Source organism: Triplophysa rosa, linkage group LG24 (genome assembly GCF_024868665.1).
Source record: "Triplophysa rosa linkage group LG24, Trosa_1v2, whole genome shotgun sequence".
Taxonomy (NCBI): Eukaryota; Metazoa; Chordata; class Actinopteri; order Cypriniformes; family Nemacheilidae; genus Triplophysa; species Triplophysa rosa.
In genome coordinates, this window is record NC_079913.1 from 7,524,346 (window position 1) to 7,549,731 (window position 25,386).

A 25,386-nucleotide genomic window follows, 5' to 3' on the forward strand; every position below is an offset into this window, starting at 1 on the left:
GAGATTCCAGAAGGAGTAAAGAGGGTTTGGGCTGTTTGAGTTCCTGGACTGCGGTTTTAAGAGTTTACCTGAGTCTGTATGCGGTTGAGGCCTCTGAACCAGAGGATCTGTCCCCTGCGGAGCTCTCGCTCGGCGTGGTCTATTTCCTCCAGGTCCTCCAGTTCCTCCAGCTCCTCATCTGGGATTTCTTCTTTTTGCGTTCCATGACCCGCCGTCTTCAAGAACTTCAGCCGGCTCGTGGGGATGGTGGAGATGACCTGAAAAAGAGAGCGTGTAGATACTTAAATGTTCAGTTCCCAATAGAAAAATAAGCGGTGCCAGAAGGCATCTGTTTCTAGTGCAGCAATTCTGTGCACCATCACTAGGGGACGCTCCTCTATTACAATTGAAGAGTTTGGATTGGCATTATGAAAGCGTCACAAGCTGTAGGCTGCTGGTTTCTATGGCACAAGGAGCAACACACAGCTGATGCTTACCTGTCCCCAGACTAGAGACCCAAAGCCCAAGAAGGTACACCACAGCCACTGTTCGACGTTAAGCCCGATGCAGCTGAATGGTTTCCCCCCAAACTGTACAATCACAAACTGAGTGGAGAAGAAACAAAATTTCACTTTTATTCCAACTGGATGGCGTTTTGTCACGAACTGAACAGTTTAGCAAGTTGAATCTCCTGAGTAGGAACTCAGTAGTTCATTTTGAAGTTTATACCTGAATAATAAAAGTCCCAAAGACGATGCTACAGAAGATCATGTTGTTGAAAATGCCATCGAAGACATTGCGTTCTCCGTGGATCTTCCGTGCGTTGATTTCATTAAACAGCTGCATCAATACAAACGTGTTAAATACGATAGTGTAGTGCTCGGAGGGGGGAGCATGTAGAGGAGCGTTGCGTCCACTGTCTATGTCGAATATCTTCTCACCTGCAAAAACAACAATGCGATTCTAAGATCCTCTCAGATATCGGTCTGTTATGTCATTATGCTATTGTGGCTTTCTGCTATGTTATGTTGTCTGATCTTAAAGTTTGTGCCCAATGTGCCAGCCCTTACCGGCAAAGAGGAGAGTAAAGATGATAGTGAGCTGGTAGACAGCGTGACCCAATATGTTCTTCATCATCGTTCTCGAGATGAGGGGCTTATTGCGGCCATAAGGCTTCCTCAGCAGAAGAGATTCAGTGGGGGGTTCGGTGGCCAAGGCCAAAGAAGCGAAAGTGTCCATAATGAGATTCACCCATAACATCTGTACGGCTTTCAAAGGAGAATCCTTGGAAAGGGAGAAAGAACAGGAAATGATCATTATGACCTCATGCGTTAACCACACTTAAATACAGCCGTTGCAAGAGGTTGCAAATAAAAGCTACGGGAACTTAAAATTTGGAAAAATAGTTCAACCAACGTGGGGGCAGGGGAGCCACACAAGTTCATGACAAGTGATCAAATTCTGCATAAATCTGTAACTGAGCGCTCTGCGTGGGCCTGTTTATGAGCAATACCCAGAGAAAATCACTCGAAACGAGCAGAACACCTGAGCTTCGCCGCCATGTCCAGCCTCGGCTATTGACAACAACGCAAAGTGCCAACGTAACCCTCCCATTCATTATGCGATAATACAGGACCTCAAGTGCAATCAGCCAGACTATCATTCCATTTAACAGAGGAGAGCTGGCTCGTTTCAGACTGGGGCTTTGCTCGTGGACAGCGGTGCCAGACCCCATGCTGACTGCTTTTGTGAGTCTTCCTGCTTTAGACTAACAATTCCAATCACTTCACACAGGATGGGTAGCAATCAGCTGCTCCCATCAGCCACTGTGGAGCATCTGTAAAAAGTGCGGTCCCTGGCGTAAATCTGCACTATGTAGCCCAAGAACTAAAGGCAAAGCCAACAGTGATAAAGGACTTCACAGTGTTTCATCTTAGAACGTTGGAGGAGCTTAACATTTACATTTAGGCATTTAGCAGGCAAGAGTGAAGAAAGCAAAAAGAAAGCTATAAACAATAAATAATGGCCATGTGCTAAAATGCAACAATGCAAATTGTGGAAAGCTCAAAAGGAATAAACCTGCTATTGATTACCTGTGTGATGCAAGCTCCAGTAAAGGCCACGATCACAGCCACCACGTTGACGGTGAGCTGGAACTGAAGGAATTTTGAAATGCTGTCATACACGTTCCTCCCCCACATGACTGCCTTGACGATGCTGCTGAAGTTGTCATCGGTGAGGATGATGTCCGAGGCTTCTTTAGCCACATCTGTGCCAGCGATGCCCTGCACATAAAAAAGTAACAATATAAAAACTATTGAAAACGAACCAAGTTCAAAAATTCATTTTTTCATTTTCATCCATACACACATACCATGGCAAACCCGACATCTGCTTTTTTTAGGGCGGGGCCATCATTAGTACCGTCCCCTGTCACCGCCACAACCTGCCTCTGCTCTAGGACAGTGCTGTCAATAATACCTAGAGAAAAGACATGAGATTTATCAAGTAAACCATTACAACACCCGAGCAGAATTCAACAATGAATTTCAGAGTTTCCGAGTACCTTTCACTAGTGTATGTTTATCTGTAGGTGAAGATCTTGCCAGCACCCGAAGTTTAGGCCATATCTTATCAATTCGTTCCTGTTCAATCTGAAAATAGGGTAGATATTATGAGCTTGAGCGTCTGCATGGGTGGCCTTAGCTAGTAAACGATCGTGACTCTCACCTCTCCCTTTTCATTACGGATCCGACGGTTGAACTCTTTGCCCTCCAAGCAGAGGAAATCGTCCCCCGGCTGCAGGATGCCACATTTAGTTGCTATAGCGCGGGCAGTGTTGAGGTTGTCCCCGGTGACCATGCGGACCGTGATACCAGCACGCTGGCATTTTCTAATGGCATCAGGGACCTGAGTGAACAAAAGAGTGTGTGACCAAGAGAGAGACACACAAAAGATCTTTTGGCTTACAATTTGACATTACATTAGGGATACACTGATCTCACTAATGCAGTGCAGATACCGACTCGGTTACATCATCACATCCCTACATTACATTATTCAACACTTATATGTTAATGCAGAGTCTTTGGCTAAAGAAGAAAGATCTGTTTACTTGTAACTGTTTACTTGTGACTAAGGTTCATACCTCTGGTCTGACGGGGTCTTCAATGCCCACCACGCAAATACATGTGAGCCTGGTGAGAATATCACCTTCGTTATCCCAATCTGGTTCCCCTTCCGAGGCAGGGAAGTCCCTATAAGCCAGACAGATGGTCCTCAAGCCCTCAGAAGCCATGGGTTCGATCACTCTCTTCACCATGTCGTCTCTATCCCTGGGACGAAAAAGCTTTGCCTCGCCTGTAGCGGTCAGGATTTTAAAACACCTGTATGAGGAAAAAGCAGGTAAGGCTCGGCTGCACTGAACCACAGCAAATAAGCCATCCGAGTAATTTCTCAGGGGAAATATATCAGTAACACAGCTCGGTGACTGATGAGGAAGGCAAAAGATTTGATCTGCCAATCAATTTGGCTTACAGACGTCTCATACGTTTCTTTAGAAAAGCATTTTAATACTTAATAAAATTTAAGTGTTTGGTTTTTCCTATCAGATGTTAGTGTAAATCTGTTTACTGATAACCAAACCAAATGCATTTGTGATTGAGCAAAGCGTACTTCTTCAGCAGAATTTCTGAGGCTCCTTTGCTGAACATCCGGAAGCTTCCGTCAGCGTTCTTTAACACAGTGCTCATGGATTTCCTGACGGAGTTGAAGGTGTAGACTTTGTAAAGTTTCTCTTCGGGGATTTCATTGCGAATTGCTTGATAGTCTTTTTTCAGATCCAAGGCGAAGCCCAGCAAGGAACATTCAGTTTTGTTGCCCACCTGACGATTTAGGCCTCCTTCCTTTTCAGGGGACTGAAAGAGAAAATGAAGAAATACAATTTTAGGATGATAACAACAACATGTGATAAACCACCACATTTCTTAAAAAAGAAGGTCATTGTATATAAGCTCTTTTTTATAAGTAGTTATAGTATAAGTAACTCATTTAGAAGCAGTATAACTAATCATAAATTATTCAACTCGAAATTAACCAAGACCTAGTTCCCTGCTAGGTTGTATTATGCTTGGTTTGAGACTCACCATGATTTTGGTGGTATAAGCGCAGTTGACACTGATGCCCAGAACGAGTAGGTCCAGTATGTTGGCAGCAATGACATCAGGTTCAGGGACCTTCCTGTAATGCTTGTCAGCGATATGGACCTGGACAACTTTCATTCTGTTCATGGTCAGAGTCCCAGTCTTATCCGAACAGATGGCTGTTGCATTGCCCATGGTTTCACAGGCATCGAGATGCCTCACCAGATTGTTATCTTTCATCATTTTCTAAAAAAAAAAAATTGTATCACAGCAAAAAGAATAAAAAACTAAATTGTGCAAGGGGGAGGTGTGAAGGTTATTAAAAATTAAACAGTCGATCAATCCCCAATTAAAATGGCAGAGATCCAGAGAAGTGGCAATTGGGCTGGTAACAAACGTATATATAGAAGTGCAGACTGAATCTGGACTGATGGACTAACATGTAGGTCTATGAGGAGGGCTAATGTCAAAGTTCTAAGATGGTCAGCACACACAGTATATACAGACACAGCACAGGGACGTACTTTAACAGAATAAGCCAACGAGATGGTTACGGCCAGTGGAAGTCCCTCAGGAACAGCCACCACCAGCACGGTCACACCAATGATAAAAAACTTGACAAAGAATTGGATGTAGACGGGCGTGCACTGCGATGTCCAGGAAAGTCCCTGGTACCAGAAAGTGTCCATCACAAACAGCACCACCAAGATGACCACTGTTATGGCTGACATTAGCAGACCTGCATAGAAACACATACTGTATATAAGAAGTATTTTTTATGTGGACAAATATATTACTATCAATAGTAAAAAATGGACAAACACAGAACAATAAAAATTGGTTTATTTATGCGATGATCTGCATTTGTGTTTTTTAAAGATGACAACAGACGCGTTATACTTGTGCTACCTGTACAACTGTTTGCTGCAAAACTTTAAACCTCTGTAGCACCAGTGCTATGTGCAAAAAAAGTTAATGTATTTCAATTCAGATCGTGGATCGAGATTCTTTGTTATGAAGATCATGATATGCTTTTTTGGGAAGATCGCCCAGCCCTAGTCCCAGAAAATAAATCATGCAAGTGTGTATGTAAGTAAAACTTATCACTGTTAAATTAAGTTAACCGTAAGGTGCTTCACGAAAACTGATAACACATATTTTTACAAGATGCAAAATCCCAAGTGCCCACCACTTCACATGCTTACCTGCTTTCCCGATTTGGACCGCCATTTTGGTCAATTTCCCTTGCAAAACCGATTTTTCTTTCTTTTGCAAGTTGGCTTTTTTCTTCTCTTCACTCTCGGCTCCTTCATCGCTGTTTAGAGGTTGCATCTCCATTGCCGCTCCATCTTGAGCTTTAGCTACAGAAAATGAGAAGGAGATATTAGGACAGTGAACATGCAGTAGGGTCCCATCTGCTTTGCACTGTACACCATGTCTATAATTTCCTCTCTAACTGTACCACAGGAAGCATTTCTATAATTACAGTAAATTGCGGTTCCTTCACGTGACAAATATAATTAAGCGAGAAGATAAATTCATTATAACAGAAATTATACATCAGGAGTAATTTTATTATTTGGGCCAAGAAAAAAAAAATGTTCAAGAAGCTACATGCAGGGCTCCAGACAAATTATTTTTTTTAAGAGCCATATAACATGAACTTACATTTTTTAATAAAAAATACTTTGTTATCCTGTTGTGTGTAAATCTACCCTCTCGGTTTTTGCTCATATGGTTTTTATTTCAAGTTGTTTTCCCTCATAAGCAGGGTCATACAGAACATACAGGACTCACTCTTTTGTTAATCCCCCCATAAATTTGGGAAAAATCTGCAGAATTCCACAGAATAGTTTGAAATGTGTTTACATTTGAGTGAGTGCCATTACAAATATGTGTAAATGTGTTCAAATAGTCTTCAAATGCTGCCAGTCTATGCATTTAAAGTTCTGCTTATTTAAAAGAGGCAGAGAAGTGTTATTGATTATATAAGACTGATTAAACTCTGAATACACCTGACCAAATTCTTCTGAATTCATTTGACCATATTTATATATTATACTGTAAGAAAAAGTAGGTTATTTTATTATTACAAAGGGGCTTATGTTGATTTTAGTTTGTAATAATAACACTTTTCCGCATGTTCATAACACAACATAAAGATAACTTCACATAAAACTTAACAAGAGAATTCGCCTGTCGTTCATTCTTGCTGTGAACGGATTTGAAATGATACAGTGGTGTCTTATAAGTTATAACAAATACGTTCCCTGAACTTCTCAGGCTCATTAAAATCCGTCACAGCTAACAGCGCATACTACTAACACGCTCACATTGTGTGCATCTACTTGTCAATAACAAGCGCTAAAATCCACGGAATTCCACAGAGTTTTCTGCGGAGATCTGCGAGCGCTTATTCCGGTGCTGCCTCATCGAGCATTGGTAAGCACAGAGATCCGAGCGCTGGCGCTGAGCGTGCGAGAAACTGCTTGTGGGACCTCAAACCGGGCATTGGTCCGGCATGGGAGTCGGTCGCGTCTGCCGCTAGAGCACCTCTTTTTAGTCGCAAATAGGTGCAGTCTGGAGCCCTGTACATGCATAACCATCTGACCAAGTAACCTAGGAGACATAAAAGAAACCACACTGGCAGGCACACTTCTCGCTGACAAACAGCCTCGCACGCATACACTCACTCTGATCTCCAATCCATCACTTAGTGCTATCGGCCATAAAAGAGACAAGCAGAAACTTTGGCTGATCTCTGGGCCAGCATTTAGCACCCTAAAACTACAGCCTGCCAGTATAACAACACACAGACAAAGAACTGAGCACACATGCAATCATTCAGACACAGCGGGACGTCTCCATCTATCGCTCCTGTGGTTGTTTTACCCGAGCGTGTCGCAGTCAGCCTGTGCGCGGGATTTAATGGCCGTGTGATGTGAGGTAATGCGAGTGTGTCTGAACTAGCGGGGGGCTAGGGGAGGCGTGGGGGGTGAATTTTCTATTCTACCATGGCGTGTTTTGTGCTCTATTCACCGGGCTGTAATCCTAGTCTGGTGGATTAGAGCTCATTTCTGGCAAGGCGATCTGTTGCCAGGGCTTCAGTAAACACACACACACACACGCTAGTAAAGGGCTAGAGAGCTTGTGTGAGAACACAGAGCAATCTGAATGTGGACTCTGCCCTGCTTGGCTAAGTGAAGGTAGATAATAAAAGGTTGGAAGAGATCATTGGCCTCAGACAAAGCTACAATACGAGGCTCCAAAATAACCAGCATGACCGGATACATCGGCACCCGTTCAGACGCTAAAACCGAGCAGGAATACAAGTGGATGCTGTAGGAAACCTGTTTAGCTTTTACCATTTCAGTTCTTTCTCAACACCACACACGCAAACACTTTGAGATTCACTAGTGTTGGTAAGCTTTAATGAAGATCGACTAGCACAAATGGGTTAAGGCGATGGTTTTAATGCAGGACGCACCACGTACGAGGGTGACCTGCTAGGCCAATATGCTGTTCATTATGTCATTAAGTCAATAGGGTTGCTCACCTTTTTTTCTGCTCTCCGCTGAGCCATCCTGCTTTTTATCTGTAGAAAGACAGAGAAGAGAAGCCACATAACAAACATCTCCAAATGTATTCATTATTTACGATTATGCAGCACACATTCAAACAGATTTCCAATTATGCAAATATTCTCTTTGATTTAACAGAATGAGAAAAGGCCCTTCAAATATTTATGCGGGTACGAACAGATGTGTGCCGCGACCTCACGAGGCTTGCAAATCCACCGCTGTGGCCAGCCCACAAAATTGCAATGAGGTGCATATTCACTAAGCAACAACTTGGCGGCCAACCTCTGCAAGCACTCAACTATTCATATATCTGTAGGCATTCATTCGAAGCGCCGATATTGTAAGCCACGGGTTTCTGAAATGCATTAAATGGCTGTTAGTTAATGGAGCGCAGAACAAACCATTACGTTTCTGAGTTACTGCTTTAGATATTCTATACGAGTACGAAAAATGCTTTTTCTGGGTTAGACAAAAGCATGCGCTCATGGAAGCCGGCGTTTGACAGCCATAGACTGAAAAGGCTATTTGTTGGTCTGTTTTAGTTTCCATGGCAGGCAAAATGCTACTAAATAACAATTACATACTTTTCTTCTCTTTCTTTTTCTCTTTTTTCTTTTCCTTCTCCTCGTCATCATCATCATCTTCCATGCCCAGTAACGTGAAGATGATTCCAGTTTGGGAATTGACTCCGACAGCAGTGACCACCATTTTTCCAGAACCCTCCATAACATGAGTTCCTGCAGAGAGTGAAGTGAAGAGAATGAGAACCATTCGTCTCAGATGATCGGTCACAAAAACACAACCAGTTTACGCCATGTAGTGACAAACAGCTCCACCGACCACTTGTCCAGATTATACAGGAGGTTTCTGATTTGGACTACATGCATCCCTCTCCTACAAAGTCACTGCAAGTTGATGCAACAAGAAAAAAAACTGGCACACAAGTGCTTCCAAAAATACTTGCAAATGTTAATCTTACTATAAAGGTTACGCTACAAACAGAATGTTGATTGTTACTTCAGATGTGTTGCTGTATTAACTGAACCTGCACGCTTTACATGACAGACATCGCCGCATGCCGATTCTTATTATGTGCTATTCTGCATGATTGCTTTAAATCAAAACCATACCAATGTTTCAAACCCTTGTGTTACTATAATGGTTGATTGACAGGCGATTAGGGGGTCCTACTTAATTGTTTCCGGAACATCTGGATGGATTACAATTAACGCAACAAAAGCGATGCTGTCACATGTTTTGGACTACCTCTGAAGGAGGTTTAACCTCCTGACAGATCACAAAACATTTGGACTTCATTTACACCTGTATCTAGCACAATCCATTTATGATTGGATCACCCATAATGGATGTCAATACTACCAACCAATAAATGAGATTTTAGAGGGAATGAACAGACAGGTCATCGAAGCAATGATTTATTATTGGCCACTATAAGCACCAGCAGAGCGATTTATTTATTTTTTGGATTAAAAAAGAGAGATAAGTGGGCATTTTTCTGCTAGGGCTTTTACAGACAGACCCCAATTGTGGACTTCAACAGCTTTCTACAATTGTGTAGGCAGTGGAGTGGGGTAATCTATGAAAAACATCAGGGAGAGGTTTGTGCTGGGGTAGACTCGGCGTGCTGGAGAAGTGCCCACTCAGGCTCACAAATCCCCCTCATCTCCTCTGGGACGGCACACAGCAATGTCATTCTATCAGAGGATCAACTAGCTTTCATAAAATGGGATTAGCTGAAGATGTGCAATAGGCTCGCTGATAGAGATCAAGACCATTTGAAAAGTTGGACATTTCTATGGCGTTTTTAGACAAAGGGGTGAAAACGGAAGGTACGTAGAACGAAACGGGAGTTATTATTATTGCACTTTTTTAATACAAATAAATGATGATCATGGCTGTAAAGTTATATTGGTAGTTAATGATGAAATAACCATGGATAGCAGATTATTGTCCTACCTGATAGTAGCATTGGATCTTTCTCCAGCAGTTTCTTCACATGGTCAGACTCTCCAGTTAGAGAGCTCTCATCTATTTTGAGGTCGTTGCCCTGGATGAGAACACCATCAGCAGGCAGGAGGTCACCTGGCAAAGAAAGTGTCCCACCACAATAACGCTTATTTCTGTCAGCAACTAATCACCTAAAAAAACCTGTTCGTCATTTAGCACGGTTCACAAAAAATGGGTACTAGTCTTCGTATGGATTTTGGCAATAAATACTGTTGCCATATCTATAAGAACAAAAATAAGAAGTCTTGTCTATTGACGTGAGCTTACCATATTTAATTTGTGCAATGTCTCCGACGACAATCTCGGCCACAGGGATCTGGATGACTTGCCCTCCCCGAACCACGGTAAACTTCTGCTCTTGTTCAATGCGGCTCTGCAAGCCGCGGAACTGCTTTTCTTTGCTCCAATCGTTAAAGGCTGTTACGAGCACCACACAAATAACAGACAGGAGGATAGCTGCTCCTTCTATCCACCCTGCCTCTGCTTCTCCTTCATCTTCCACACCCCCCGCCGCATTCCCGCAGTCTGAACGTGCGCACACAAAGACACACAGTAAAACTTAGCTCCTATAAACATAAAACAATAAACTCATAGCTTGAGCTCTATACCTATAAACTGGAAAAAATTGTTTACTCACGTCTTTCTTCTGATTCCGGAGGTTGATAAAAAGAAAGGCCTAAAGATACTATTGCTGCCACTTCCAAGATAATCAGTGTTACATCCTGTAATGCTTCCCATACTAATTGAAGAAAGGTTTTTGGCTTTTTAGGAGGTATTAAGTTCTGACCAAACGCTGATATTCTCTTTTCAATATCTGAGGGCTGCCCGCTTAATCCTGGAACGAGAAGAACAAGAGAGAAACACTAAATCAATTATTAAAGTAAATAATGAACACAGCCTCTTCACGTGTAGCACAATGTTAAGATTAATGCGTTTCTAGAAGACTTATGATAAGCAAAAAAGCAAAGGCCTGTGGGTCATCTACGACAGCTTTCAGACAAAGCCATATCATTTGAAGTTCTTTTCTTACATTACATTATGGTAATAACATATAAAGAACACTTTTTTTTATTGATAAGCCTGCAATTGGGCTGCAACAGAAATGCATGTCCATATCCAGTCCAAAATGCTGGTTTAAAAAGAAATACTTTAACATAAATGTGTAAGGATTAGGCCTAAACCGTTCCGTATTAATTTGATCAAGAGCTATTATCCAAGCTAATCCATCAATATTGACAGTTCAGCCATGCAAAATATTTATACAAAACAATCCTTTAATGAGATTCTCAAACAACTGAAAATAATTTCCTGGGTGTAAAAACAAAGTCTATCGACTTGCCAGCTCCATTCTACGGTGTCATTTTCAAGAATCATTCAAATTCACTGCTTAAACAGCAGGCCTCTGGTTTTTTGTCCATTTGAATAATTCTCTATATTCAAAGCAGGTATTCAAAGAGGTCATGGTGTGTGCGTACGGTTCAGTCACACACCGCATGCTAAGAGACTGAATGTGGTGAATGTAGCCTGAGCTTTAGTATGGAGATAAAAGATACGTGTGCACACTCGTATCTGTCTGGGATTCAGAGCGAACGTGTACGTGTGAGTGAACAGGATGGCTTGCCTGCCAGACCAGAAAGCAGCCTGGTCAGCAGAGCCTATTGTCATGACAACATCCATCACATTACTCAGCAATGCCATAGCAGCGCTCAGCCTCAATACTGTTGCTCTCTCAATCCTGTCATTGACATGAAGGTTTTATGCATATTAACACTCAGCGTATCAAAAGCATGTTTCTGGTACTGAATTACATTCGCCTGTGCTGTGAAGCTTTATGTCTGTCAAGTCAGCATTCAGCAACATTTATTTATTCAACAAAAAGCAACTTCTAATATCTAAAGCAGTGGAAAATCTGGAAAAATCACTTTTATAAGGTGTCGCTCTTTTTTTTTATAATACACATAATAGGGATGTGCACGAATGTTTGAATATTCGATCCGCAATCACTATTCGAATATTAAAAATGCTTTTCGAGTATTCGTATTTTTCATGAGAATAAAACAGCATCACCACAATGTTAAGTTACCGCTACAGAAGACCTTAGAGTTGTCACGTCTAATTTAACGCTTCTTCACTTCAACTGTAATGATTTTATAATATACAGAAAATATAAAAAAAATGTGTATGTGTTCCTAAAACTTTGTTCACTCAAGTCGCAAGCTAGTTTAAATATTTTAAGTTTACAAACCAGATGCCCGGATCGCGTTTTATGCTCAGCTCACATCACCATATTAAAATGTTTCAAAACCGGTGAGCCAGAGAATTTGTTAATATTACTTACATTAGGTATAAAAATACCAACGTAATATTAAATTATTAACAATAATTAATTTATTACCATAACTTGTTCGGAGCGGTTGTTCTTAGTAAATTCATATTCGTTCGTTAAAATATATTAAGTAATGCTAATTTCAACAACTTGAAACATGAAAATGTACATTTCACTAATGTTAATGAATTTGGCCTTAGCATAAGATCTTTTTACATACCTAAAAGACAGAATTTTCCTTCTAGAAGTTCAAATAGGGTCGTCGCCTTCAAGTTACAGCCTGTAATTTGCACGGATGCTTTTTTTGTTTGTTTTAAAACGCGCTGTGATTCCTTAGTTACCTTAGTTGAAATAAATAGGCGTATCTTATTTATTGATGCAAATGCAATGCAAAGCTAAACAAGACAGACACTGACCGTTAACGACAAAGAAAACAATATTTATATGCGGTGCTGATCAGCAGGATATATCTAGGATATATATGACGGTCACGTAATAAACAGGGAAACAAGCACAATGGCTCCGTCTTTGTTGTGGGGTATTTTTTATGAACTTAACTGTCGGCATGGAGGTATCAAGCCTGTTTACTTTATTTATTATCAACATTATAAACAATAAAGCCATATATTCTTGTCAGATCTGGGTTCTGTTACCGGGAGTTAGAGAAGAGCAGCGCAGCGCGTTTTCTCCGCTGTCAGCTTGTTAACCGCGGGCTTGTTGAACAGACTTTCACCAGAGTAAAATAGACCAATATGCTTGTTTTTCTTATCAAGAACATCTAAAACAAAATAAACAAGATAACCATATATCACAGACTGTCAATACACGTTGCGTTTTGTCCGGTTTCTTTTTGTATTATACCGTTCCGCGCAGGTTTAAATGCACTTTTTATGTATTTTTCTATTTTTTCAACATTAAAAAAACCTATATACAGGATATAATATTAATGCGTTATGAATATTTAACGATAATTATAAGCTTGAGGTGAAATTGTGACTAAATAAAAAGGTAACAAATTACATCATTATTAACTTAATTTAAATAAACAAAGATTCGTTTTTATGAGCTCAAATATTGCAAACTTTCACACATTAGCAGGCTTGCATTACGTTTGAAAAAAAGGCTGGTTGATTTGTGTGTTGAAATAATGATGCGAAACTGAAGCCATTCTTACTGTTTATTGCTAAGAGCTAAAGCTCAGTGTATGGGAAGGCGGGACATTCTGCACTGAAGCTCTGAGCGCTTGACCAATCACAGCAGACTGTGAAGCCGAAACGCGCAGGTGACCAATCACAACAGATATAGGGTCAGCTTGACCAATCAGAGAGTATCGGAAAGGGGGACTTTAATAAATCAATAAAGATCTCGAAATACCGTTAAATATGACACCTTTAAATAAAATAGTTAATTTTCAATAAAACTTCAAAATTCAACCAATGACGGTGCAAGTGCTATACTCTACCAGCTGTACAGTATGGAAGAATGAAATGTACAAACAAATTATTTTAGGGCTGCAGCTATCGATTATTTTAGTAATCGAGTATTCTACTGATTTTCCATCGATTAATCAGGTATTCGGATAATAAATACTTTTTCTTTATTAAAGAGCAATACTAAATATACAAGAGAAAATAAGACAGGTCTCTTAAAATGAACAACTAATTTGTTTCCTTTTTAGAAAAAAATTAAATTGTATTGCTGAAATTGCATACATTAATATCTGTGAAAAGTTAACCCATTTAATACATTACATTGCCATATTACATTCAAAATGCAATATAATACAAATGTATAAATAAGAAACACTAATAAAAATAGAAAGAATAATTTCAAAGGTAAACAACTAACTTCAGCTTATGCATGATGCATTTAGTTTTCTAAATTAGTTTTAGTTTATTTTTCTTTTTTATTATTAAATAGTAATTATTTGTTCACATAAAATACCGAGTTAACCGGACTTTTATTTTGGTAGGTTTCGGAAAACGCTTATTTTTAGTTTCTAAACTCAAACAATAAAACGTTCGTGAAATAAACTCTCAGAGCAACTCTGGAGATGAAGTTCACGTGTTCATGTCCTCATAAAGCGCAGACGCAGACAAATTCATGAGCATCACGCGTGTAGCACGTTAAACTGTGCAGTTCATTTACTCAGACACACAGAACGGCCAGATGGCATGTGTAAATAACAGGGATGCCACAATACTCAATATAATATTGAACCGTTCGGTACGACCTCCACGGTTCAATAGAGGGTATGCACGTGTCGTCACTTTCCCACGCGAGCACGCCAGAACGCGCCTGCTTGAGTGGTAAAACACTGGGCAAAATGAATGGTTACAATATCATTAAACGCAATTCCACGCAACATTTGAGTGTCTAAGAACACCTGATTCCTTTGTAATTCATAAGGTAGTCATAAGGATCACCGTCGAGTCCAGCTGCTTGTAGTTTCAGCAAATAAGTGCGTGTTTTAGTCCCCTTTTTTTGTTCCTCCTATTGAATGCATCCATTTTGCCTTAGTTTTACCACTCAAGGGAGCGTGTCCCGGCGTGTTCACGTGGGAAAGTGACGTCAATGCATACCCTCTATGTGTGCAAGTGGATTGCGGTTTTCCGGTTTTGCGTTTAAAATTTTCCTTGCACTTAATTACACCGTGAACTGGCTCGGCCCGTGTTTGTCTGTATGCTGAGATGGATAAATGCATCCCTGCGAGTAATAGCGAGTGGTGGTCGGGCGGTGAAGCGATACTGCCTGCAACACGAGAAGCAATGTGCTGTTGTCGAGTAGAATGCTGACGAACAGACGTGGGCTGGCTTTATTGTATGCCCGTTGTACTAAAGTGATAGTGTCCAAATTTGGCACATCAAGAATGTATTTTTACACTGCATACGAAAGCAGCACGTTCGCGTTGCTCTCAGCACATGCAGAAAGAGCATCTACAGCACCACGCCAAAGTCCGTTTAATGAAAGTCAGGCCACTCGGCGGCTTTTCGGACAGCTATTTACGTCATAGCTAGAGCGCCTCCAAGCAGCTATTTAGCATTGCATTTCTTCTAATTTATTGCAATGGCATTGGCGCACCTTGTTAATATATTATCTTTGGCCTTTCCCATTGAGCGCACGTTTACTTCGATTAACGTTACAGCAATCGCAAGTTTTGCATTACGTCATTTTAAATACTCTGATGCTCAAAACCTCTTCAAGAAGCTTATTTTACTGGCATGTTGATGAACAGTAGACCAAAAACTGCTGTGAGCTGCCAGTGTAAATCTTTACATTTATTCAATGCACCAGGAATTTGTACAAGTTGATTTTTGCTTAAAGATAATAAAATAAGTCAAGTCAAATAAAGAGAATTTCAGTAAAATAGTTTTTTTTTCTTAAGTTTTTACTGTTCCTGTCACATAAGCATAAAACAATGAAAAAACACTTTCATGTGCCGAAGCCATCAGAACCGAACCGAAAACCGTGGGCGGAAAACCGAGTTTCGTATTGAAGCTGTATTGTCCCTAGTAAATAACATGATTCGGCATCCACTAGTCCGCATCTAGTTTTATGGACTCAATGCAGCCGGAAAACAAGTTTCACTCGCAAAATAGACTAAAACTAAGTAAAATAGCAGTTCACAATTTCAATAAGCCATCACGTATTTATCAGCATGAGAAATACGTGTGAGCGTGTGAACAGACTAAAATGCGTGTGTCTCGTGATGAATGCGTGAGACTTGAGAGCCCTGTAACATGTATGAGTTTAGCGGGCTGTGTGTTAGTAATAACGGTCCGTGGGGAAACGCAGTGCTCCGTGTGTACTGTAGTTAAATGATTTAAACAAAGCTTCAAGGCAACAAAAATGGCCTCGATGATGTTTTGTATTTGAATTACTCGAGTAACTCAAAGAATCGTTTCAGCCCTAAAATATTTCTTTGAGATAAATAAATGTCTTTGGGTGTCTATATTATGTACCCGAGTACAAACTGAAGGAAACACAAAGTTTTAAATAATTGTATAATGAATGTATCTTCGTAAAATGATCTACATGATCATTTTTCCAGAGTTATACTCAATTTCGAATTGATTTCTGTGGAATTAAGTGGCCTTAACAGCAAGGAGATGCCCAAATTTGAATAATGGAGCAAATGAATTGCTCCGACTGACATAAAAGGTAACCATTAGTCCTCCTCAATGAAAGAAAGGACAGTAGCTAAACTCGGTTTGAATGCAGTAAAGCCACGGGAAATTGAGACTGAGGATTATATTGTCTCTTTGCTTGGAGAGTGGGCTTAGAAGCAGATGAGTCAGCTCTTACGTCTTTGTCAAAAATGCACTTATGCTTCCATGCAGACTTACATTGCATTATACTACACATTTGTTTCGAAGTATATGCAATCTCTGTGATCGAACCCATGACCTTGCCGTTGCTAGCACCATGCTCTAACCACTGAGCTACAGGAAAGCATCAAAATATCAGTAAAAGGTGGGTTTTGAAAAATATTTTAATATAAACCACCATCCACTATGTTATCGGCATGACAGGTGCGACTGCATTTAAATCATTCCTGCACATGCAACTGATGCAAGTGATCACACAAACTTAACTCGAAGCAAATCTTTTGTCTTGAGGCCCCATTAGATGCACGGTCACGCATACAGTGCTCTTTTAGTGTGCATCTTAGCAATGAACGCAGCCTTCTGCCAAAGTTTGCAGTACAAACCTCTTGCATCAACACACGCGAATTGTTCCTCAAGTCTAAGTTCTCATGTGAACTGCATGACACAATCGTTTTGAGGAACCTTTAGGTGGTATGCAGTCATGCAATAAAATGACGTGAATAAGGAACGAGTTGCAAGCCAGGGCAGCTTTAAAAAGCAACTTATTACATTTGAAAGAGTTGAAAGCTTAAAAGTGGCTTTGCTTTGGATTGAGAAATGGCCTACTTACTAATTAGAAATCCCTTTTCAATTGTCAAAGCTCTTGTAATCTTAAATAACTGCTTAATTTCCTATGGCAAAGCTGAGTGATCTGATTAAGCTACAAAACGTGTCATAACAGCAGGGCTGCCTGCCAGCATGCTATCGTGAAGCGGAGGGGACTGGGCAAAGCTAAATTGGTGGATCGCTGTAGGGCTCCGTTCTCGGGTGGCTGCGCTGCATAAATGGCTGAATGACAGACGCCTCCGTGCGTCTGTGCAATGAGCGGAATATCTAGGGAAGAAATTCTCTGACTTTCATAACTAAAGCCTATTTCCTCAGTATAAAAAGTATGGCACAGCACAGGCCAAATTTACAATATTCTATTCAGGAAATATATATATATTATTAGGCAATGCTGTGCAAGTATTGATGTTATCAGTGTGACCCCATTGTTCGAGCTATAAATGTCAAGACACAACGTCAAAATATACATTTCCAGTGACGCTGTAGTTTCCACTGACACCATAACAAAGGTATAGCTCTGGACTACAGATGAGACAGTGAGCCTCTGTTTCAATCACTCACTATTTCATCACCTGCTAATAAAAGGCAGACCTTGCAAGGGCAGGTGACAGTGCACACAAATGTACACATCATATGACTGAATTATCTCATTGTAAGAACTGAAAGACAATCATTTCTGTGTCACACATTATTCATAATCTTAATGGTCATACAAGATACTTGCTACTAGCTTCAATTGACAAAATGTCAGTGATTTACAATTTTTGAAATAATCCCATAGACTAGCATTGAAGGAGGGACCTGAGGCATGACAAGAGGGGACCAAAATATCCCGGAGACATGACAGTGGTCTCTTTTGAGCATAGCCAGCGAGCAACTAACAAGTTAATTCAAATTTGTTATTGGTTATGATGCTATAGTAAATACGTTTTACTACTGATCAGATTGAGCTGGCATATTAGATGTGCGGTATTGTCATGGAAACAATGTCCAAAAACCACCAATCAATACAATGAAATGCCAGTCAGCTATCCTGGTGTTCACACACAAGTGGGCCAGTTGTGTCTCACAGCACCTGCGGAGAACTGCGGTGGACATGGTGCCGTTTTAATCTGGGATCAAACTGAAAATCCCTTCCCCCAAGAGTTCAATCAAGGTCAGACCAGCGATTAAACCTAATGTCTACAGAGAGGTAATAAACCCATGGAGCTGCAGCTGTGGGCTGCACGCTGACTCTGCACTTTCCTCTATCTTCTCTACTATATACCTGCTCACACACCCATTCCAATGACAGAAGAACGAGAGAATGAGATAAAAACAGACAGAGAGATGGAGAAATAGTGTGAAAGCGAGAAAATGGGAGACCAGAAGAACAAGGGAAACGAAAAGGTCTAAATTAAGCTATTATAAGAGCTGTGAAGTCTCTGCTGTAACCGCAGTCCCACACACTTGAAGACAGGATGGCATATGTGTTTGACATATTGCAAATAAAAATGCTCAAACACAGTAACAATGCATGCAGGCTTTATTTAGGAGATTCTCTTTGAAGCCTTACTTTTTAGTTTTCTTTTTCCTTTAAACTAGCTAAGACACAATCAAGACCTGGTGTAGAAAACCAGCATTCTACCCACTGCTTGATGCTCTATGTCACAAGATGCTGTAGCAACAGACCCGCAGATAAACTAAAACGCACCGAGAAGACATTCAACTGGAACTGGACTGCATCCTACCGCTAACAGCCAATGCTGAATTAAATGAGACGCAACAATGCTGATTAAAATAGTCCTCAGTGGGCGTTTCCTAAATTAAACCTCCTGGAACTGTGTTTGCCCTCAACAACTGATGCAAAAACAAAATCGCAGTTTTCCTACTTGGATTTCTGCAAAGCAGAGGAAGTGCAAGATAATAATTATTACGCACCATCTATGGCCGACGTCTTTAGTCTGTTGCAAAGTACATTAACGTCCCCATAAGAATCTTCAATTTTTTGTAATGCTTCAGCCCCCCGCAGTTCCATGAGAGAGCGCAGCTCTTTAAGTGAGCAACCAAACTCTCCATCGTGATTGGGCTCAGCCACAGAGTTCTTCACCCCGCTGTACGAGTTGTTAGCCATGTCTCCCGGTTACACGGTTTCAGCAAGGGTGGAAAAATGGCGTCCCAAAAGGAGAGCTATATCCTCAGAAGACCAATGCCAGTAGTTCCCATAAACAACTGACGTCCTTCAAAGGAGGAGGAGGAGGATGCCTGACTGCAGGTGGCAGGACTGGGATAAGCCATTCCCCTCAGCCCGTGGCGTTGCATTCATGGTGAATGTAACTTTGGAAAAATCAGCCCAAGGAGATCTGCAAAGAGAAAGAAAAAATTGCATTGTTATCATGGAAAGTGTTCACAAGTAAAAAAAACTCACAATGGACATAGAATTTGGTGTTTATCTTATATCCGAGAACACAAGTTTAGCCAACTCTGCACCAGACCTGAAAATAGTAAATAGAAACTCCAAGTCACTGGCTGAGTTTCAAGGTGACATGCTACCCACATCTACAAGCAAAACTATGTGGGCTTATTTGAGTAGTAGCGTGGGAACTGACCTGACATATTTAACTATGCAGAGACTCAAGTCTTGTATTAAACAGTATACCTGCCTTTATAGAACCACATAAAATGCTCTGCTTTTGGCAACTTATGACGTATTATAGAATTGAAAGGATTATAGCAAAAACAGACAAAAAAAGGGAAATCAATGTCTCATTGATAATGTCATGAACAATACAGACATACAATAAAGTCTTCAGTTAAAACTTTCACAGTTAGTACTTTCACATACTATGCATTTCATAGTCAAATGGTTAAAAAGTGTTTCTACACAGCCCAAATAAATACACCAAAAGCTATTATTAGCATTACTATTACACTGAGTGGGTGGTGTAGCTAGAAAAAAATCTTTATATATTTTTCATTCTGCAATATTCATCTTAATCATTTGTGTGTTTTTTTTAATTGCTCAAACATTAGTTCAACTTTAACCAAACCACCAATCAGATTCTAAATGTTTAATGTAAGGACTTAAATACAATAAATAATGTGTGTTTGAGCCATGCAAATTAGACATTTGGAACTCGGTTTTAATGTTCTTTAATTTTCACCAAGATCATGGCGAATATATTCAATATATCACCGAGCCCTGTTAGCAAATACAGCAATGAAATGAGATGGATAAAGTCAACAAGCTCGGTTTTATCTGTTACTTCAACTGGAAGTGAAAAGGGAAACACCCAACCGTTTTTACAGCGTAACAGCTAGCCGTGTAACATAGTGACTTTAGTAGTCCTAGAATGAGTCCTTAATAAAAAGTTATAGGTTTCCAAAATGACTGGCATGTCAAGTAGTCATTGCAAACATTTTATTACCATGGTTCGTTTCAAAAAGCCAAACAAACAGTTTCTCAGAGTACTCGCTAAAATAAGATAAAACAAGTGGAAAAAGTCCACTACTGTTACAGCACTGTACATGACAGAAATGACAGGGATTACTTCAGGTTTTAAGCAAGATAACCTCTGTCCTGCAGAAGATACCTTTCACTACCTCTCCCAGTTCTAGTTATCATCTATAAGTGACTGCTTGACCAAGATGAGGGAAGTGACAATCTTTGCTGTGCCGTGACAGTTTCAGCTTGCAGACCAGGTCGCATGTCACAACAGTGGAAAATAATTGTGATTGGATCTTCAAACTAACAACTGCTAGCTACCACAGTATGGTTGAGCAACAATACTGTTAACCCCTGCTATACACAATAAGTAACCAGTTTTAAAGTTTGTCATTCTTGAGGTTTGTTTCTGTTTACAGAAACTAACCTCAAGAATGACATAGTCACCCAACAGCAATGTGAAAGTCTAAGAGAATGTAAAGATCTTTACCCAGCAACAGCTCGGTGAGCTTACTTGGTGGTTTGATTCACAATGCGAGTATAGGATTGTATTTGTTGAGGATTGGTGCCGTGAGCTGTGCGCTTTGGCTTCTTTGTTCCTGGTGTAGTTTAGGGCAGTACTAATTTGCGCTCATTTACACTTGAATCTAAGCAGTATAACATTTGATACTAGAGGGATGAGGTGGGTCAGACCTGGCGCATTCTAGGTCTGCTTTCCTGCAGCGATGCCAGTCTAAAGATGTCAACAGACAATGAAAAAAGGCATTTATTGTAGTTTCATTTAATGCACTTAGCCAGAGGTCTATAAACTGCACATTTATCTGTTTCTATCACCTGCAGAAAACAAAGTCAGGTTTAAGACACATCAAATCTGTGTAAGAACTCATCAAAACTGTTCCAAAGAGCTACAAGTGAGGTTCCAAGAAAACCTAAGGAAAACCCTCTTGCTCTTGGATGGCAATTGGAGACTCTTTACTTTACGAGCCAACTTCATGCAAGTCAAGGACAGCGATTCCAGGGATCCCTCTGCAGTGAAGCTGTGGGTAATGGGGTATTTTTAGCCGCCTCAGACAGCCCACTCCCCATCCCCCTTCTCTGGCTGTTGCTGAAATGGGTCAGGCCATTTCTATGTGGAGGGTACAATGCAGTCGCCCCGCCTTACTCATGCTACATGGCTCAGTGCACTTAGGGCCACTTCACACCACTGGCTGGGCACTTCCACATTACCATCACTGATCCTGCTAACTCAGAGAAACCAGCCTCCCACTCATCCACACAAAGAACAACAGTCAAGAAGAATCGAGTACTGAACCTTGTTGTAATGGCACTTCCAAAATTTTACTTCACACTGGAAAACAAAAATAAACTTTTTATTACAATGTATTACTTTGTCTTTAGATGTCCTTAACGGTGTCTGTCTTTAGTTCAATTCTTTTATGTTCTCATTGGGACTGTATATCTTTGAAGAAGTGCTTTTAAAGAAGAGAACCTTTATGGATAAAAGAGTTCAGAGCAAGACATCTGTTTCCTACTCCTGGCTATATCTTTGACACTATGTAATAATCCAGAGATAACTTATAATGGGATAATGGGCAAGATGAAGGTTCAGAACGCTTAACTGTTAAATGTCAATGCAGAATCATGTAACCCATATGCTAAACAGAATGATGGACACCTGTAAAGGCTGCTTCTGTCCAAAGTCATCTCTATATTAAGCTTTGTCACAATTTTTCGAGTCACCACCTGTAGGTACCACTCAAACACTGGACTGCTTAAACAGCAAAGGTATGCAACAAAACATAAGACATTTCATTTGGAATCAAATTTTGGATAGGGCCTGGACAGTGACCTCTTACCTCCAAAACGTCCTAAAGGTAATTACAACTTATCCCAGTCATCTGAGGTCAAAGAAATGTTCATTTTATCTGTATAGTCCTGAATAGGCATTCAGCTATATTGTAAATGAAACAGCGACATTATTAAACACACTTAATAACACAGACACTATTTTTAGCTGTTTATAATAGCTTGTGTGGGGTTGAATGTCACCTCAGATTAATGTGACACCGAGTCAGTGGCCTTTTACATAAACAATACTAGAGAGAGGGGCTAGGTTACCATCTTTCCATACCAGCTGGAATGTAACACATCAATATATTACAAGAGCTCACATTCACATTTTCATAAATGCTGTAACAGTAGGTAGAGCCATAGATTACGATCAATAATTTGATCTAATTTTAAAAGTATTACTTTTAAAAATAGACAACAGAACACACGAAAAGCACTGTTCTGAATCAATCCTGAAATGTACAGTGCAGTCTCGCATGTGCAAGGGTCCTATATACAACAGAAGACTAATACATTATATTCCATAAATAATACAATAAATAATGCTGTGATTTAGGCTAATTATAATATTAGACTATTAATAGAAAAATTAATATGCAAAACAAATCAACATATTTCTAAGAGACAGTTTGATCCTTTGCGGTTTTAATGAGAGCAATTTTAGTGCACTGAAGCACTTAAACAGAAAACTGCACTTTGAACAAAATCCTCAAAGTACTTTGCTCCTAATTGCGTCTAGGAAATCAGTCTGTGTTATCATGCTATCATGGTTTTATTACCTTGATTGATCATGATGGAGCTTAACTGTTGTCAAAGTTACTGTCATACAAACATATTTAAATAACAATGAACCAGTGATCTGAACTCAACAGGCATGTCAAAGGTCAGCATAGACCTAAAGCATGTGCAGACCAAGCTTTCCAGCAAAAGGTACATAACAATTACCAGTTTTAAAAACAAATAGGCCTACACATTTAAAAGATTGAGAGTTTTGTTTTGTGACAGCAAAAGTTGAATATACGCCATGCACTCAAGGTTAAATTCAGCATTGCTGTCATACAGCGAAGTATTATAAGGGGCTATAAAAACCTGAGCAAAAGAAGCAACAGGGCATCGAATGATGTACGCCAAGAAGCAACAGACCTCACACGCTATGTGAACACCAGTGTTTGGTAAGTTACTCTGAAAAAGTAATTAATTACTAGTTACTAATTACATATTCAATAGTGTAATTAGATTACTGGACAAATTACTTTGGATAAAACTTTGAATTTTGATGTCAATTCCACTATTGCGCACACATATTACACAAAGTATTTAGTTTAATTACATCAGAAGTAACTGTAATTAAATTACAGAAAAAATAAGAGTAATCCCTTACTTTACTTTTTCAAGGGAAAGTAATTAAATTACAGTAACTAATTACTTAGTAACTAGTTTCACCCAACACTGGTGAACACACAATTGAAGGGTCCTTAAACTGGGGTCTATGTAGAAATCCTAAACGACGTATTCAATCTAAACACATCAGGCAGACAGTAGACGCAATATTTCAGTCTATTAGGTTGTTTTGCACTGTCTGTTCCTTCAAATACGATCCTAGCAAATTGGACGTGTCGCACAGCCCTTGTACGACTCTCCATGCCAAGTCACACATGACAGGAGGAATTAGGAGAGTCTACTACAAGGGTTGAAAATGAATGCGCCACGCTTAACGTTGATCAACAAGCATATCAACCGGCTGAACGCAGACAATTGTACAATACATACCCAAATGCGAAGACTGACAAAGCAGATAATGCTTGAAACATTTAGTTGACAGCAAAAGCGTCCTCGCAGTTGGCTTTAGCCTGCTAGCGCTACCGCTAGCTGTCTCAACACAAGTCATCCTGACAGAAAGGGTGCATTGCTGTCATCATAATGGCACCAAACCACGGCTATTTTGCTGAAACAGACCGGTCTATAACATTCCGCTGTAATTCTTGCGGTCGTTTTCAGGAAAAGCGCTTAAAAGAATATCGTTCTTGCTAATGTCACAAGACCCTGACCGAACAGCGACACAGAAGTGCGTTAACATTACGTTACTAGACAGAGAGTAGTTAAGGCAAGTTAGCTCGTTTGACAGCGTTTAAAACAAACAAGTCCCAAAACGCTTGTTTAGAAAAATAAACGGTCTCTTACCGCTTCAGTGATAAACATACTTTCTTTGAATTAGCACTCGCAGAACAGACAGTCCACGGTTCTGTAACTGTCACCGAGCGAACCGCTTATTTGACGACTGGTGACAGTTAAAAAAAACATTATCTACAGTCTCCACGGGTCACCCTTCTTAGATAACACGTCAAAACCGCAGAGCAGGGACATGGAAACAGTAAGTCACTGCCGTTCCATCCTTGAAGCACAAAAACGGTGGTTTTTCAATAAGGGTGTTTGTAAAATAAACGCTGTATCGCGTTATCTGGCGATTGTCGCTGTGAAAAGGCTGCGCGTGCAGTCAAAAACTCTATACGTCAAAAGCAACTTTCCAGCGTGCGCTGCACGAGCTCGCCTCATCCCTGCATCTCAACGTGGTGCGATATCATTGATTTTTTCCAGAAACCCCCCTCCCCTGCGGTGACAATAGGCAGTTGTGTAACTGTAAAAATGCACAGCAGTCGGGTTGCCGTCTCGTCTCCTTTCTTTTCTCAGTACCGAATAGCAGGACTTGCATAGCCAATTTGGCTAGGCAAGAATAATGCAGGCTTAGTGGACAGTACGGTGAAAGAAGCTAGATAATCGTCCGAGAACAAAGCAAAAAAAAATACGTTTCACATTTAAAAGCGGCAAACAGATAAAGAAGCATGCAGCAGGAAATGATCTATTTAAACTCACAATGCTCTCCGAATAAAGCCTCAGAGATCCCCCTCACTCTCTCGGTCTCCCTCAGACTCACTCTGCCGTCTATCTAGCTCCTCCAATCTGCAGATAAATCCCTCCCACAGCCTCGCGTCGCCTGAGACATGTGATGCACGTCAGAAGGATGGCCACTGACATACTAGAGGATCCTCATTGGTCCAGCCGAGATATCAGTCACGCGCGAAGACCCCCGCTGTTTGCTCCCGTTCCTTTATTTATGCGAATT

General features: G+C 40.4%; 1 protein-coding gene across 4 annotated transcripts in view; it reads right to left on the bottom strand.

Moving 5' to 3' along the window:
• The window catches only part of atp2b1a (ATPase plasma membrane Ca2+ transporting 1a), a 29,573-nt gene extending 4,212 nt beyond the window's left edge, over positions 1-25,361 (bottom strand). The window contains exons 1-20 of one of the 4 annotated variants that reach the window (XM_057324300.1): positions 25,137-25,361; positions 18,911-19,332; positions 10,368-10,565; positions 9,998-10,255; positions 9,680-9,805; positions 8,287-8,439; positions 7,678-7,716; positions 5,327-5,482; positions 4,646-4,860; positions 4,125-4,367; positions 3,655-3,896; positions 3,128-3,365; positions 2,710-2,889; positions 2,546-2,633; positions 2,354-2,460; positions 2,073-2,264; positions 1,050-1,263; positions 709-920; positions 477-584; positions 69-257 (exon numbers count right to left, since the gene is read on the bottom strand). In XM_057324300.1, the coding sequence (XP_057180283.1) occupies positions 69-257; positions 477-584; positions 709-920; positions 1,050-1,263; positions 2,073-2,264; positions 2,354-2,460; positions 2,546-2,633; positions 2,710-2,889; positions 3,128-3,365; positions 3,655-3,896; positions 4,125-4,367; positions 4,646-4,860; positions 5,327-5,482; positions 7,678-7,716; positions 8,287-8,439; positions 9,680-9,805; positions 9,998-10,255; positions 10,368-10,565; positions 18,911-19,103 (3,351 nt within the window). In that variant the 5' untranslated portion in view covers positions 19,104-19,332; positions 25,137-25,361. Of the gene's footprint in view, positions 1-68; positions 258-476; positions 585-708; positions 921-1,049; positions 1,264-2,072; positions 2,265-2,353; positions 2,461-2,545; positions 2,634-2,709; positions 2,890-3,127; positions 3,366-3,654; positions 3,897-4,124; positions 4,368-4,645; positions 4,861-5,326; positions 5,483-7,677; positions 7,717-8,286; positions 8,440-9,679; positions 9,806-9,997; positions 10,256-10,367; positions 10,566-18,910; positions 19,333-24,446; positions 25,069-25,136 lie in introns of those variants that run through there. The other 3 variants (XM_057324302.1, XM_057324301.1, XM_057324303.1) reach the window with 3 other exon arrangements.
• Between the last annotated feature and the right edge of the window lie 25 nt (positions 25,362-25,386).